Here is a 13,890-nt window from a genome sequence, read left to right on the forward strand (position 1 = left end):
TTTCCTTATGTGTTAATTACAGACCAATCTGTTTGCAGATAAAAAAAACACAGCGTGGGAAATAATTCTCTGGAGTTAGAAGGTGTTAGGAAAGGGCAGTGGATTTTAAATATATTTATGATGTCAGTATTTTACTACTCCATATAATTTCTCATTTAAGAATAAATATCACATTTTTAATGAGCTAAGTTGTCTTCTAGGGAGGAAACTGAGTCAAATATAGTTTTATGATTTGCTTATAGTTTAGTTGTCTGCACAGAAACTATAAAGGCCAGATATTTTGGATCCTAGACCCGTAAGCCATAAAATATATCTCTTCACTACATCACAATTACTAACTTGACAGAAGTAGAATGTCTTCTTGCTACAGAAATAAATTGGAAATCGCTATCACAATCAATTGCTTAATTGACATACTCTATTATATGTGTACATCACAAAATGTATAATCAAATGGTTTTATTTCAATTATTGAATTCTCTGTCAACATGACAAAAAAGTTTTGTTAAGGCGATTCAGTACAATCAACTTTGTGCTCCATTGACAAATACAGGGTGCTCTTTGAAAAATTGTGAATGTTGCTAGCCTTTCATTAAGGATCTGTGCTAATTGGGTTTTACATTGAAGTCAGTGGCTCATGCATAGCACCTATGAACTCAGAAATGTCACCCACAGTCCTAAGCATTTCCCTTAGTTCTGCAGTTGGACAAAGTGAAGATAAACCCAAGACAGCTGACCTTTTCTTTAGACAGAGGATAATATGTGCTCATTGAAACTCAGACCAAAACAATGTAACTATTTTCTACTGAATGCTTTAAAATTCTATGCCTAAAAATAACCATGATCTATAAGAATTGGTAATGATACCAGTACCAATGTGAGTCCTTTTTTCTGGTAGAAGCACTTCAATTTAATGTCTCTTTCCCCCTTACACCCTTCTGTCTTTACAGATGCAGCAACTCTTCCACGAAAACTATGAACACAACCGCAAGGGTTACATTCAAGATCTTCACAACAGCAAGATCCACACAGCCATAACACTTCATCCAAACAAAAGGCCAGCCTACCAATACAGGCTGCACAATTACATACTGAGTCGCAAAATTTCCGAACTGCGCCATCGGACCATCCAGCTCCATCGAGAAAGTGTCCTGATGAGCAAACTCAGTAACACTGAAGTAAATAAGGAAGATCAGCAACTGGGAGTTGTGCCATCTTTCAATAATTTCCAGCCACGTGAAAGGGATGAAGTCATTGAGTGGGAGTTCCTGACAGGAAAGTTTCTTTACTCAATGGTGGAGAACCAGCCACCCCGGCAGAGCCTGAGCAGCGTCCTGCGGGCTGCACTGGATGATACTGTGATGCAGGTCATGGAAATGATAAATGAGAACTCCAGATCTAGAGGAAGGCTCATCGATTTCAAGGAAATACAGTATGGGTACCGCAGGGTAGACCCTCTGCATGGAGTAGAGTACATCCTGGATTTACTGCTTTTGTACAAAAGGCACAAAGGAAGGAAAGTTACAGTTCCAGTGAGACGCCATGCTTACCTTCAGCAATTGTTTAGCAAACCTTTCTTCAAAGAAGCAGAGGAGCTGGATGTAAAAAGCTTGCTGGAGGACACCAACACTGACACTCCATCTTTCTCTTTCCTTTCAAATTCTTTAAAGATTTTTTCCTCATCGTTTCAAGGCACCAAAGACATTGGGGGACACAGTGACAAGAAAATACATATTCTTGTCCCTATCACGGGAAGATTTGATACTTTCTCAAGATTTATGGACAATTTTGAGAAGATTTGTCTGATTCCCAAGCAGAATGTAAAGTTGGCAATAATTCTCTTCAGTTCTGAGTCAGGCCAAGACTCTAGCAAACACATAGACCTAATGAAAGAATACAGCATTAAGTATCCCAAGGCAGATATGACCCTGATTCCAATGTCAGGAAAGTTTTCTAGAGGTTTAGGTCTTGAGATGGCCTCTTCTCAGTTTGACAATGACACTTTGCTGCTGTTCTGTGATGTTGATCTGGTATTCACATCAGACTTCCTCCAACGATGTAGAGATAACACTATTCAGGGAGAACAGGTTTACTACCCTATCATCTTCAGCCAATATGATCCAAAAGTAATATATGGAGGCAACCCTCCAGCTGACAGTAGTTTTGTTTTCACAAAAAGAACTGGGTTTTGGAGGGATTATGGATTTGGAATTACCTGTATTTACAAAAGTGATCTACTGACTGCTGGTGGATTTGATACCTCGATTCAGGGCTGGGGACTTGAGGATGTAGATCTCTTTACTAAAGTGATAACGTCTGGCTTGAAGGCTTTCAGAAGTCAGGAAGTAGGAGTAGTCCATATTTTTCATCCTGTTCAGTGTGACCCCAATTTAGATCCGAAACAATATAAAATGTGCTTAGGGTCCAAAGCAAGTACATTTGCCTCTACCATGCAGCTCGCTGGACTCTGGCTACAGAAACATTTGGGTGTCAGGTACAACTGGACTCTCTCCTGACAGCTCGCCTATTTGGCCTTTTTAGGGGAGTTTACCTCATTGCTATTATTTGATTTTGCTGTCATAGTTTTAAACTCCCTCCTTGTCGTCTTCCAAAGACTGTTGACCTCAAACAGGATGACTCTGCTGTTCACTGATGTTTCTTATACCTACTGAACTGGTTAGATGAATTCCTTCATATTTCCCTTATTTGAAATTCAGTCTAGTCATGAAAATCATACAAGCCCATGGAGCATATTCATCGCAAGAGACTATATTAGAAGAATGTTGTCTTTCAGCTTTTGGATTCCATATCATCTTTGTTGCATTTCTCAGATTTGATGTGAAACAAATATTTACTGGTGAAGGTACCACAAAAGTGCTTTATGCTTCTTCTGGGGATGGAACTCTCTGAGATAAACTTGAGTTTTATAATTTATATGAGGACTTATATGTATAAATGCTACTTTTCTTCATCTTTAGAATTTTTAAAGTAAATGAATAACTATAATTGTACCTTTATTTTTTAAAAAAAGAGTAAAGCTGAGGAGCTACTTGCAAATACAACTGGTACTGGCTACCAAGGTCCTTAAATGTCTTATTATTAAAACAAACTCCTCACTGTTATTCAGTCAAAGTGTAAATGAACTTTATTTTCACAACAAACAGGATTTAATCAAATGCTCTTTGAAGATTTTTGAGCCAACATCTTTCATTTGCAGGCAAGAAGAAACTATGACTCAACATAGTCGTTTATGATAAAGTGCAAGCATACAGTGTTCTTACTTTGAAACACATAAGTTGCTCTTTTTCTTGTTAGAATGAGTCTAATACCTAATTTTCTTTTACATTCCTTTCATAAGGCTGCACTTCAATGTTAAAACTTAAAGCTCTATTTTTTTTTTTTTTACATTTTCCATGAATATTGGTACTCAGTAGCAACTTGTTGTTAAAATTAAAGTAACTGTAGAATAGTTATTTAAGTTTCAAAACTTACTATTGCTGGTCAAAGTTCCTTGCCAATATATTTATATTAGTGGCGGTTATAAGACTGTGTTCAGATTTATCTCTCTAAACAGCCTGAAGTTGTCATATTGTGGATTAATGAAGTAAAGTATTTAAAGTAATACCACCAGGAGAAATAATAAAATAAATTTCTGAAACGTTTATATAGGGATATATATGTGTGTGTGTGCGTGTGTGTATATCCCTATATATATATATAGAAATATAGAGAGAGTAATTTCAAAGTATGTTCCACTTTTCAGTTCAGGCAGTGATTTGTTACAATCGTTGTTATTTTTGCTACATGCTTGGAACATTTCATGTTATACTGTGGTAAGAGCTTAGAGACATTCAGGAAACCATCAGAATTCAGTTAAACTTAACTTATTACAGTGGGTACATCTAATAACCTCAGTACCCTTGATTTCAAACTCTATTTCAAACAGAGCTGGGCAAGAAAAATTTTAACTTTTTCAGCTGTAACTGACTGCTTCTGTGATTTCTTAAAAAAAAAAAACAACCCAAAAAACCCCCCTAATCCCCCAAAACAACTAAGAGTTTGGAATTCACTGGTACATCTGTTTGTGTGGGGATATCCAGATAATTTCCTAAAGCATGAAGAGAGTATGTAGATCAGTTAATGTCTCTTATCCGTGGTTCTCTGTTCTGGATTTACCATGCAAAGGATTGAGTAAACTCAGAATTAAAGGGCTGGCCATAATTTGTTGTGTGCTTTAAAAAAGGCCATTCCCTTGCCCTGGAGAAGGTAGTAATTGTGGTAGATGAGAACAGAGAGTGTAATTCATTCATATTTGTACCAGCCCTCCTCAAGCAGAATTCCTGGCTTGTTATTTTCCTGGAGGCTCTTGCCTTCCTAGCTCAGTATTTTTAGCTCAAATGTCTGACAAAAGAAAAATTCAGTATCACTTATAATATAATTCTTGGAAATTGCACTTCAAATTGAGTGCAAAGTCATACTTTGTTCATTAAAAAAGCCAAGAACAAGGAACATGATATATTTAAAAAATCTCAACCAATGCAACTCAGATTGTAAATACCAAAAACTGATTGTTGTTGATATATGTTTGTGATGATTTCATAAACAAGAAAAACCCTAATGGCTTACAAAGACGTCTAAAGAAATCGTTGTCTACTGGGATGTATTCCAGTGCTTGTTTCAATTACTTAACTTAGTGACCAGAAAGTATTTGCTCAGTTCAAAGTAAAATAGTAGATTAGAACAAGCAATGAAACCAATCATTCAGTGGGGATAAAGATGTATACAGGGGGCTTGCAGGATCAGGTCCTACATGATATAAGCAAAATGCTAGTATTTACCAGTACAAATATTTATTTAGTGTCTTGACTGATTCATTTGTTTATATGATGAATTACTTTGTTAAAAACCTGATTATAAATGTTTATTATGAAATATTGCATTTTCTTTTGAAATAACTATCCTGAGATAACTTGAGAACTTGTGTTAGTTTGTCTAAGGAATAATATGCCTTCTAAGGAGATCATATTAAAAGAAAAAAAAAAAGCACAAAAGTGTTAATGTTATGTATGTATAGAATAAGACGGGAATATGTGTTAATCAACTGTTTGCTTTTGTCTAGTCTGAATCATAATCTTGATTGTAAAATGAAATTTCTATGTGTAAAATGTCCCTTTGTAAATGCGTGACAAGTGAATTCACAATAGAACATAACAACCAATTTTTCCCCCAAAACTCCTTCCCTTGGGAATAGTTTTCCTGGCTTTATTGCTGAGAAGTGGGTTGTAAACAGCTTGCACTTTGGCTTTTCAGAGACAGACATTCTTAAAAGAAAAAAAGATATCAGCATTTCAGCACTCACTACTCAGAAATATCCAAACCACTCTATCATGTCATGTTTTCTCAGTCACAGTGCTTAATTTAACAAAGCATATGCATCTTCTGGATGAAGGAAAAACATCATGGTGGGCTTTCTAAGACTTGATGAGTGTACTCTGTGTCAAGGTACTGGTTCTCAAGCTGAAGAAAGGCAGAAGGCCAGGGGGACGTGTGAGGCTCAGCCACTTGTGCCCAAGTCATCCCTGTGCTGCCACCTGTGCTGCCCACTGCCTGTCTTGGAGCTATGGGTTGGCAGCTCAAGCCAGTACAGAAGAACTTGTTGCCACCAGGTGCTCTTGAGAAGCAAAAGGGCGGTTTTAATCAGGGAGGAATGAAAGGAGGGCTCCAAACTGAGCATTCATTGAGTGGAGTGGCAGGTTGTCTTGTGCAGATAATATTTCTCACTCTCCCCAGGGGAAAAGAGAGCCTGGTTCCACCCCCCTGTTTGCTCTCAAAGGGCATTGAAGGAAGTTCAATGGGGTTCGTGGGTCTGAATCATGTGCTTGGGTCTACCATGTCATGGGACATGTTGGGGGAAAAGGTGCCACATGATCTTCCCAAAAAGAAGTACAGAGGGAGGCACCTTCTGCACTCACCAAGCACCCTTTTGCTCTACTATATGCTTGATAGTGCCTCAAGATTCTTGCAAAAAATTACAGTGCTGGTAAAATGACTCCTGGAAGTGTACTGCACATCTGCAGTAACTGTGGAGAGTTGCAAGCAGCATGACTTAAAACCCACTTTTTTTAAACAGAGGCAAATAAACAATTTAAACTTATGTTGATGTCTTAACTAATCACTACAATTACTTCTTAAGATGTAGTTTGCTACATCAAATATTTTGCCCCAAAGAATGATGCCAGTTTTAAAATACAAAAAAACCCCACATGAGTAGTCTATATCTTATTTTCCTGCAACTTGAAATCAGTTAAAATTTATGGAAAAAACAGTGACTAGAAATTGATGAATCACTGACTGGGGGAAAGGTTTAGGTTTCTGCTGTATTTTTAAAAGATAATCAAATCAGGAGAAAAAAAAATCCTATGTTAGATGCATACAAAAATCAGCCATGATGTTAAGAAGCAGTGATAATTGTGGTCCTAAGCTACAGCAAAATGTCCTTTTTCATTAAGTCTAAATATTTACAATAACTGAATATCACTGAAGGTTATAGTCTGTTGTACATCTGTAAGTAAAATGTGTAATCCATTTTTAATTCATTAATTTCTTCAAATAATTTAAATTTTCTTCCATCAGCATTTATTCTCTTGATTAATAAGATGGCTTGTCATGACTCAGTCTCAATTTCTTATTTTTCTTTTTCTTGGGTCTTCCCATTTGCAGTATGTGTTACTACAGAGCTAAAACATTTTTGAGCTAACATGATATTTCTGTTACAGTTTTATGATTTCACTGCCATACAAAACTGCTGAACTAGAATATTTTAGTGTATGAGTTTCCAGGCCTAGTTCAAATTGTTTCCATTTGCTTGTCCCTGTAAGTTAAAAGTGTTCGGAATATTATTACTTCATCTCTTCCTCTGGTCTCCTTCATACCAGAAGGACACCAAAGCAAGGAAATGCAAAAACTTTGTAATGCTTACATCTAGGAAAATTAACAGAATCTGGGGATTTATGTGATCCTTTTTTTTTTTTTTTTTGCATTCAAATCTTTGATTGCAAAGTTCAGAACCTTACTTACCAGTTCTATAATTTTAATAAAAGAAATAATGGTTATTAATGTGTAAGGCAGCATGTGTATTAGCTTCACCCTAAAAACTATCTTTTTAAATCCTTATTTTCTAGTCACCTTATTATTCAACAGATTTTTGCTATTTATAGGAACTTTAAAGATAAATTAAAAGCATCCTTGCTGTTTCAATATTTACCTAGTCTCAGTGAAGAGCCTAACTATGTACGCAGAGATCCAAAGATGTACTGTATAATGTAGGTTGCTGATTTTTGTTTCTTTTGTAGTGCTGGAGGGAAGATCTCCTCAGCTCTACATAACATGCCTGCAGTGTGATAGTGTTCTTCACAAATCAGCCATGTCTAGCATTTTAAGTGACTACAAAGTTTTGGGCTTTCATACAGCAGGCAAGATTTACTGGACTTACCTAAACACATGAGAAACTGATCTTCGGATTCAGAGGCTGGTGACATAATCAGGTGGTTGACAAGTGGATTAAATACATCTGCTGCTGCAACTTCTGGGCACACCCACTGTAAGCACCCCTTTATACAGGATGCCCCAGTAATGTAGTAAGTTCAATGAAGATGTTCCTAAAATATGTGTATTCTAGCTAACATTGGTGCCAGACACTTTTACTTAGAGCAGGTAAATTGCCTTCAGGTGATTTCTGTAAAAAAACCCAACAAAACAAAAAAACAACAAAAAAACCCCCCCAAAACAAACAAACAAACAAACCGAAAACAAAACCAAAACAAAACAAAAAAAAATCCCCCAAAACTTGTGCTTCAGATTACTAATATTGTTACTACTGGTCATTTGGGAAGCCTTCATTACTTGCTCTCATTCCTGATTAGGGTAATATGGAGCAATAAACTGTGCTTATTTTACACATTTCTCCATACACTGTTGGCTAAAGGAAAGAAGAGCTAAGCCACTGCTTTGAAGATGGTGGTTGAACTGTGAGTGACCAGAGAGAGAACTGCTTGGTGTAATTCAGCTTTGAAACCAACACTGAGACCTGCTACCAGGTAAGGACAATTTCAGCATAAGAAGTAGAAGCCTGGGATTTGTGGTTTTGAACTCAGTAAAAAATATGGGAGATGTGGTTAATAAACAAAATGGTAGTACCAACTACATGATACCATCATGGTATCTGGGGATCCACCTTATTGCTTATTGAGTGATTGCTGGGGGTAGACACTGTGAGGTCTGGATACAGTGCTGGCAGCATTTGAAGAAAAAAGTGAGGAATGCAGTAAAAAATGTTTCACAGGTGACAGGATAGATAGTAAGGATGTAGATCCAGAGGGGTGTGTATCTTTTCTTATTTTAGAAGTTTGGAAGATAAAACATCTTCTTTAAAGAAGAACTCTGCTTTACATTCTTCCTGAAAGCTTTTCCCCTTGTACATTCCCTCCTCTTTCTAGATATGACGCACTTTATTATTATTTAACTAAGTGGGACCTTTGATAGCTTTATATCCCAGATGCTTTAGTGCTTTGTGCCTAAGATGCTTTAGTTTTCCATTGTATTTTCACTGTTAAATAGCACATCACTGCTTTAAATTATGAAGTTCCTTTAAACAAAGGCTTCTGGCTTTAAACAAAGGCTTCTTCTTTCAATCACAGCTGTGTGGCTGAAACAAAGTACATTCACCTATGGTAATTTATTTGTTGCATTCATACAATGGTTTTGTTTGGTAGAAAATTCAGAATGAAGTTGAATATTTTTTGTTGACAAAGTTGAGCAAATCTGTTTAACTGGAACCAAGCAATGAACCATTCCTCTTGCATGTGCTGTTACTGGAGGACATCCAGAAACTACAGGAGTTTTTAACCAAAAAGGTTATCGAGAGATGTCTCTAGTAAAACTGAATGGGAAACACTGTTTTGCACTTCAGAGCAGCTGGTAACAGAAGATTTATGCTAAAAATATATCAGTCATAACTTCTGCCACAGTCAACCAAAGTTTAAGGGACGGACACAAGGGCAAATCCCTTGATCTTGCTCTCATGTGTGAAAGAGACCAGAGAGATCAAGATTGAACCTGGAACACCTTTAGAAGAGGGTCCACTCTGAAAGAAACATGGATGTGGACAAAGAAGGGAGCATGCAAGAAACCAAAGAGAAGATTGATTTTCTTCCTTTTTCTTTTAGGCTTGACATGGTGCTGTGTTCATCAGGGAGCTACCAGGTCTTACTGGATTGAGATTGGCACCAGGCAAAAGAAGCACTAAAAACAAAGCATAAATGTTGTGTGTATGACAGGACCAGATACTGGTGGGTGATGGGAAAGCAAGTATGTGAGAAAACATATAAGGAGTCAAGAAAATGAATTACTTTGCATGTGAAGTAGAAAGATAGTAGAAAGTGTATGTCTAAGCTATTTTACTAGCCCTGATATGTAGAGGCAGAAGTGAGTCAAAGGTTTGGAAGGAAGGAGAAGATACAGTGCAGGAAACAGAGTACATGTCTAAACACAAAATTTAATTACAATAGACGTTAAAGTATATGTGAAAAAGTAGTGCAAGAAATAGAAGGAAAGAAACTGCAGGAAGAAAGTAAGAATTGAAAAAGACTTAATAAAAGGCAACTGAAGGACTAGCATAGCTGTGACCTATGTCCTGGATACAGAATACATCATTGTGCCATTCAAGAAACAAGGGAAACATGTTATGAAGAGCCTTTCTGTAGTACTGCATCCCACTGCTTTACCTGGATGTGGCTGAGGGAACAAATGCCAAGATAATATTAAAATATTCTTTCTTTTGTTTGTTTTTTATCAGAGCCTGAAATACCTACATTTTTTTCCTCTTGGTTTGCCCCCATGCTGCATGGTAAATATCTAGTCAGATACTATGTTACTGGGATTTTGTGGTTTTGATCTCAGTAAAAAATATGGGAGATGTCTTTAATAAACAAAATGGTAGTACCAACACTATCGCACATCTGAATTTATCTTTTTGTTGTTAAAATGTCCTCCAATTACAAAAGGCTGGCAGTCAGAAGGAACTTCTGCGGTCTTGCTCCATTTTTTGTTCCTTCACACTTTCAATGTCTACCTTCTGCTGTACTTAGGTACAAATGACAAATTTAGAGAACTAAGGAAATTATCTCCTTTTAATAGCATCATATCAATGAATTTAATTTTTCACACAAACTTTGTTTTGAGATTATGCATTTAAACCAAAATCACATATCCCAGATAAAATTATCATTCAGAGTTTTTCTAGTTTATTCATACAAATATGAAGTTAGAAATATGAAGATGTCACTGATGTGTAAAATTGCTGAACTACAGTGTTTTGTTGCATTAGTTCCCAGTTCTGTTGCAAGCCATTTGCCTGTCACTCTCTTTAAATCCTGAGTTTTATTACTGCTTCCCTCAGCCCCTTATGACATCTTGAGTTTATTGCCAGGAACAGAAACACCAACAGAACAGAAACTTCCCAGATTTAAAATGCATCTCCAAAATTAGGTCTGAAGTATACAGGACTCACTGATTCAGAATATATTTAAGGGCTCAGAGACACAAGAAGGCAAAAGTCTTGGAAACTGAGAGAGAGCATTGAAGAAATGGAAGAGTGCTTAACTCCATCAACATTCCATTTTATGGAATCGCACACAGTCACAGAATGGCTGAGATGGGGAGGGACCTCTGTAGATCATGGAATCATGGAACAGTCTAGGTTGAGAATGAGCTTTAAAGGTCATCTAGTCCAACTCCCTGAAATGACCAGAGACATCACCAACTAGATTAGAATCCCATCCAACCTGACCTTGAATGTTCTCAGGAGTGGTTCATCTCCCACCTCCCTAGGCAACCTGTTTCAGTAATTTACTAATCTCATTGAAACAAAACCTTCTTCCTTATGTCTAATTTAAGTCAATTTTCTTGTCGTTTAAAGCCATTATCCTTCATCCCAGTGCAACAGAACTGGCAAAAAAGCTTCGTCCCCATCTTTCTTATACACCCTCTTAAGGTACTGAAATTCTACTGTAAAGTCTCCATGGGGCCTTCTCCTACAGGATGAGCAATCCCAACTCTCTCAGGCTGTCTTCCTAGAGGAGATGCTCCAGCCCTCTGAACATGTCTGGACCTCCTCTGACTCCAACAGTTCCGTGTCCTTCCTGTGCAGGGACCCCAGAGCTGGGTGCAGGGTTCCAGCTGGGGTCTCACCAGAGCAGAGCAGAGGGGCAGAATCCCCTCCCTCCCCTGCTGCCCACACGGCTTTGGATGCAGCCCAGGACACGTTTGGCTTTCTGGGCTGGGAGTGCCCATGGCTGGGTCATGTCAAGCTTCTCACCCACCAGCACCCCCAAGTCCTTCTCACAGGGCAGCTCTGCATCTGTTCATCCCCAGCCTGTGCTGATACTGGGGATGTTCCTGACCCAGGTGCAGCACCTTGCACTTGGTCTTGTTAAACCTCATGAGGTTTCCAAGGGCTGACTTCCTGAGTTTGTCCCAGTCCCTCCGGATGGAATCCTATCTTTTAGGTGTGAAACCCCACCACTCAGCTCAATGTCATGTGAGGACTTGCCAAAGGTGCACTTGATCCTTTCATTTGTGTCATTAATTAACATATTAAATAGCTTTGATCCCAGTATGGAGCTCTGAGGCACACCACTTTTCACTGATCTCCAGCAGGACACTGTGCCATTAACACTCTGGATGCCACCATCCAACCAACTTCTCATCCACTATACAGTCCACCCATCCAATCCAGTTTAGAGCAAAGGATGTTGCAGTGGACCGTGTAAATGTCTTTACAGAAGTCCAGGTAGATTATATCCATAGCTCTTCCCTTATCCAGTGGTGGAGTCACTCCGTTGTAGAAGGCCTGTGGGTTGGTCAGGAAGGAAGTGAAGTGATGACGGCTCTCTCGAATTATCTCCTTCCCCAAACCCTGCTCAAAGATGGGTAGAATCCACTGATGTCTCTTTCACTTAGTAGTCTGAATTTGTTTTCACATATAATTTACACGGTTAAAAACTGATGGATTGAAAAACATCTGTGGAATGAAAAAATGTGCAAAAAAAGCTTATGTCCCGGGTCTGCCTTGTCCTGCAGCAGTCACTAGGATACTAAATGATACAAATATACCACAGGGGCAAGACCCAACAACGGGCAGGCAGAAGAACATGGAGCATCTCAGAGAAGCTTTTTATTGATATTTCTGTGATAAACCGCGGTGCTGCTGTTGTTAAGACATCAATTACTGCTGAGGACTGAACTGAGACAGTAAATTAAACACCAGTGTTCCCAGAGCTTTCTGTTAAATGCTGGGATACTTACATTGATAAAATGAGCTATTACATATTTGGGATTTAAAAACCTGAGATTGTGATCAAACTGCTATTGAATGATTAATTTATTTGCCTCTTTCATGTGCTTTTTAAATAACATCAAGTAATTATAGACAAAACTTAGCTGAACTTCAGTTCCTGCACACCTCGTCTTAAGCACCAAGGAGCAATTATAATTTCCCCAAAATAAAAGAAAATATACTAAGAAGGATCTCACTGACTCTGATAGAAAATGTTCTGTATGTATTGCTATCTATTAGGATTATAGAAACAAAAAGATCTGTGTTTTGTCAGTTCTTGAGGGTTTTTTTAGGCAGAGACATTTCCTCCTATGAATGGGAACAAATAGCTCCTTCTGTTGAAACTCTATGTAATCTTTCTTTTTTGTCTATTATAGATCACTTAAACTGGATGAATAGTGGTTAATAGTAGGGGCAAGAAACATATGCCAAATTTTTGTCATTATAAGTCTGTCAAACCAGATCAGTAAAGGTAAAAACTCTGGAAAACAGCAAGTGACCAATTTAATTATTGCTGGTGACATTTGACAAGTTAGGACAAGGAAAAAATGACAGTTTTATGAAGCTATTAAGGAATAGCTGTAAGACTGAATCACTTGTTAGAACTCAATATAACAGATTCTCTAATGTTTCCTATATCTGAAAAACAAGCAATCTTATAATGGCAAGCTTTACACTCCAGATTACTGTAGCAACACGGTAGTGTCAGTAACTGAGATTGTGTTTTACATATCTCTGGAATTAGAGAGATTTTTCCCTATCACCACAGTGGCATATTCACACCATCTTTCTCTGTTCACTTACCAAATTTTGACATGAGCCAGACCACATAAAGCCATAACCTAACTTCCAACAAAAATCAAGAGCTTTCAACAGTCTTTGAGAGCACTTCAGGACTAAAGGAGGAGCACAATGCTAATATTCCTGCCCAGAGTTCAGCATCAGTGTGGTATAAATTTCTGCTACTTGATATATAAGTCTAAGGGGTATCACAATAGTAGTAGCTACCTTATGATTATTTCGTATTTTCCATTCTGTCCTTCAACAAAATTTGATGTAAACCAGAGTTTCCTGTTCTTTCTCATATATCTTGATTGGATGAGATTTTTTGGGCACAAAGAGATAGAAAATTGTGGAACCACTTGTTTTTTCTAAAATGTCAATCAGTTTCTGAGAAACTGAAAAGCAGTCCTTCAAGGCAGGATGTTTATGTTATTTTGATACACAAGCTCACTTCTGTATTGAAGAAGGTCTCTATCAAAATTAAGTGATTCAGAAAGTGCTGTAAGATAGGATTCATAAATCAGACTGATAAGATAGACTGCAGTAGGCCATACTCTACATAAACCATATATTTGTGATACAACTTTTTTAAAAAAAACACTTTAATTTTCAAAAGGATTTTTGAAATCTGTACCACTGCTATTCAGCCATATAAGTGAATCACAGTTGCCTCTTCATCTGCCCTCATTTTGAGAGTAAGACCGAAGGAACTG

At 37.6% G+C, this 13,890-nt stretch overlaps 1 protein-coding gene across 1 annotated transcript in view; it reads left to right on the forward strand.

Annotated features, from left to right (window-relative positions):
• Positions 1-5,150, forward strand: part of CHSY3 (chondroitin sulfate synthase 3) — a 144,525-nt gene extending 139,375 nt beyond the window's left edge. The window contains exon 3 of the mRNA XM_014869190.2: positions 951-5,150. Within this exon, the coding sequence (XP_014724676.1) occupies positions 951-2,516 (1,566 nt within the window). The 3' untranslated portion in view covers positions 2,517-5,150. The remainder of the gene's footprint in view (positions 1-950) is intronic.
• Positions 5,151-13,890: the final 8,740 nt, after the last annotated feature.

This window comes from Sturnus vulgaris, chromosome Z, assembly GCF_052056855.1.
Source record: "Sturnus vulgaris isolate bStuVul1 chromosome Z, bStuVul1.hap1, whole genome shotgun sequence".
Taxonomy (NCBI): domain Eukaryota; kingdom Metazoa; phylum Chordata; class Aves; order Passeriformes; family Sturnidae; genus Sturnus; species Sturnus vulgaris.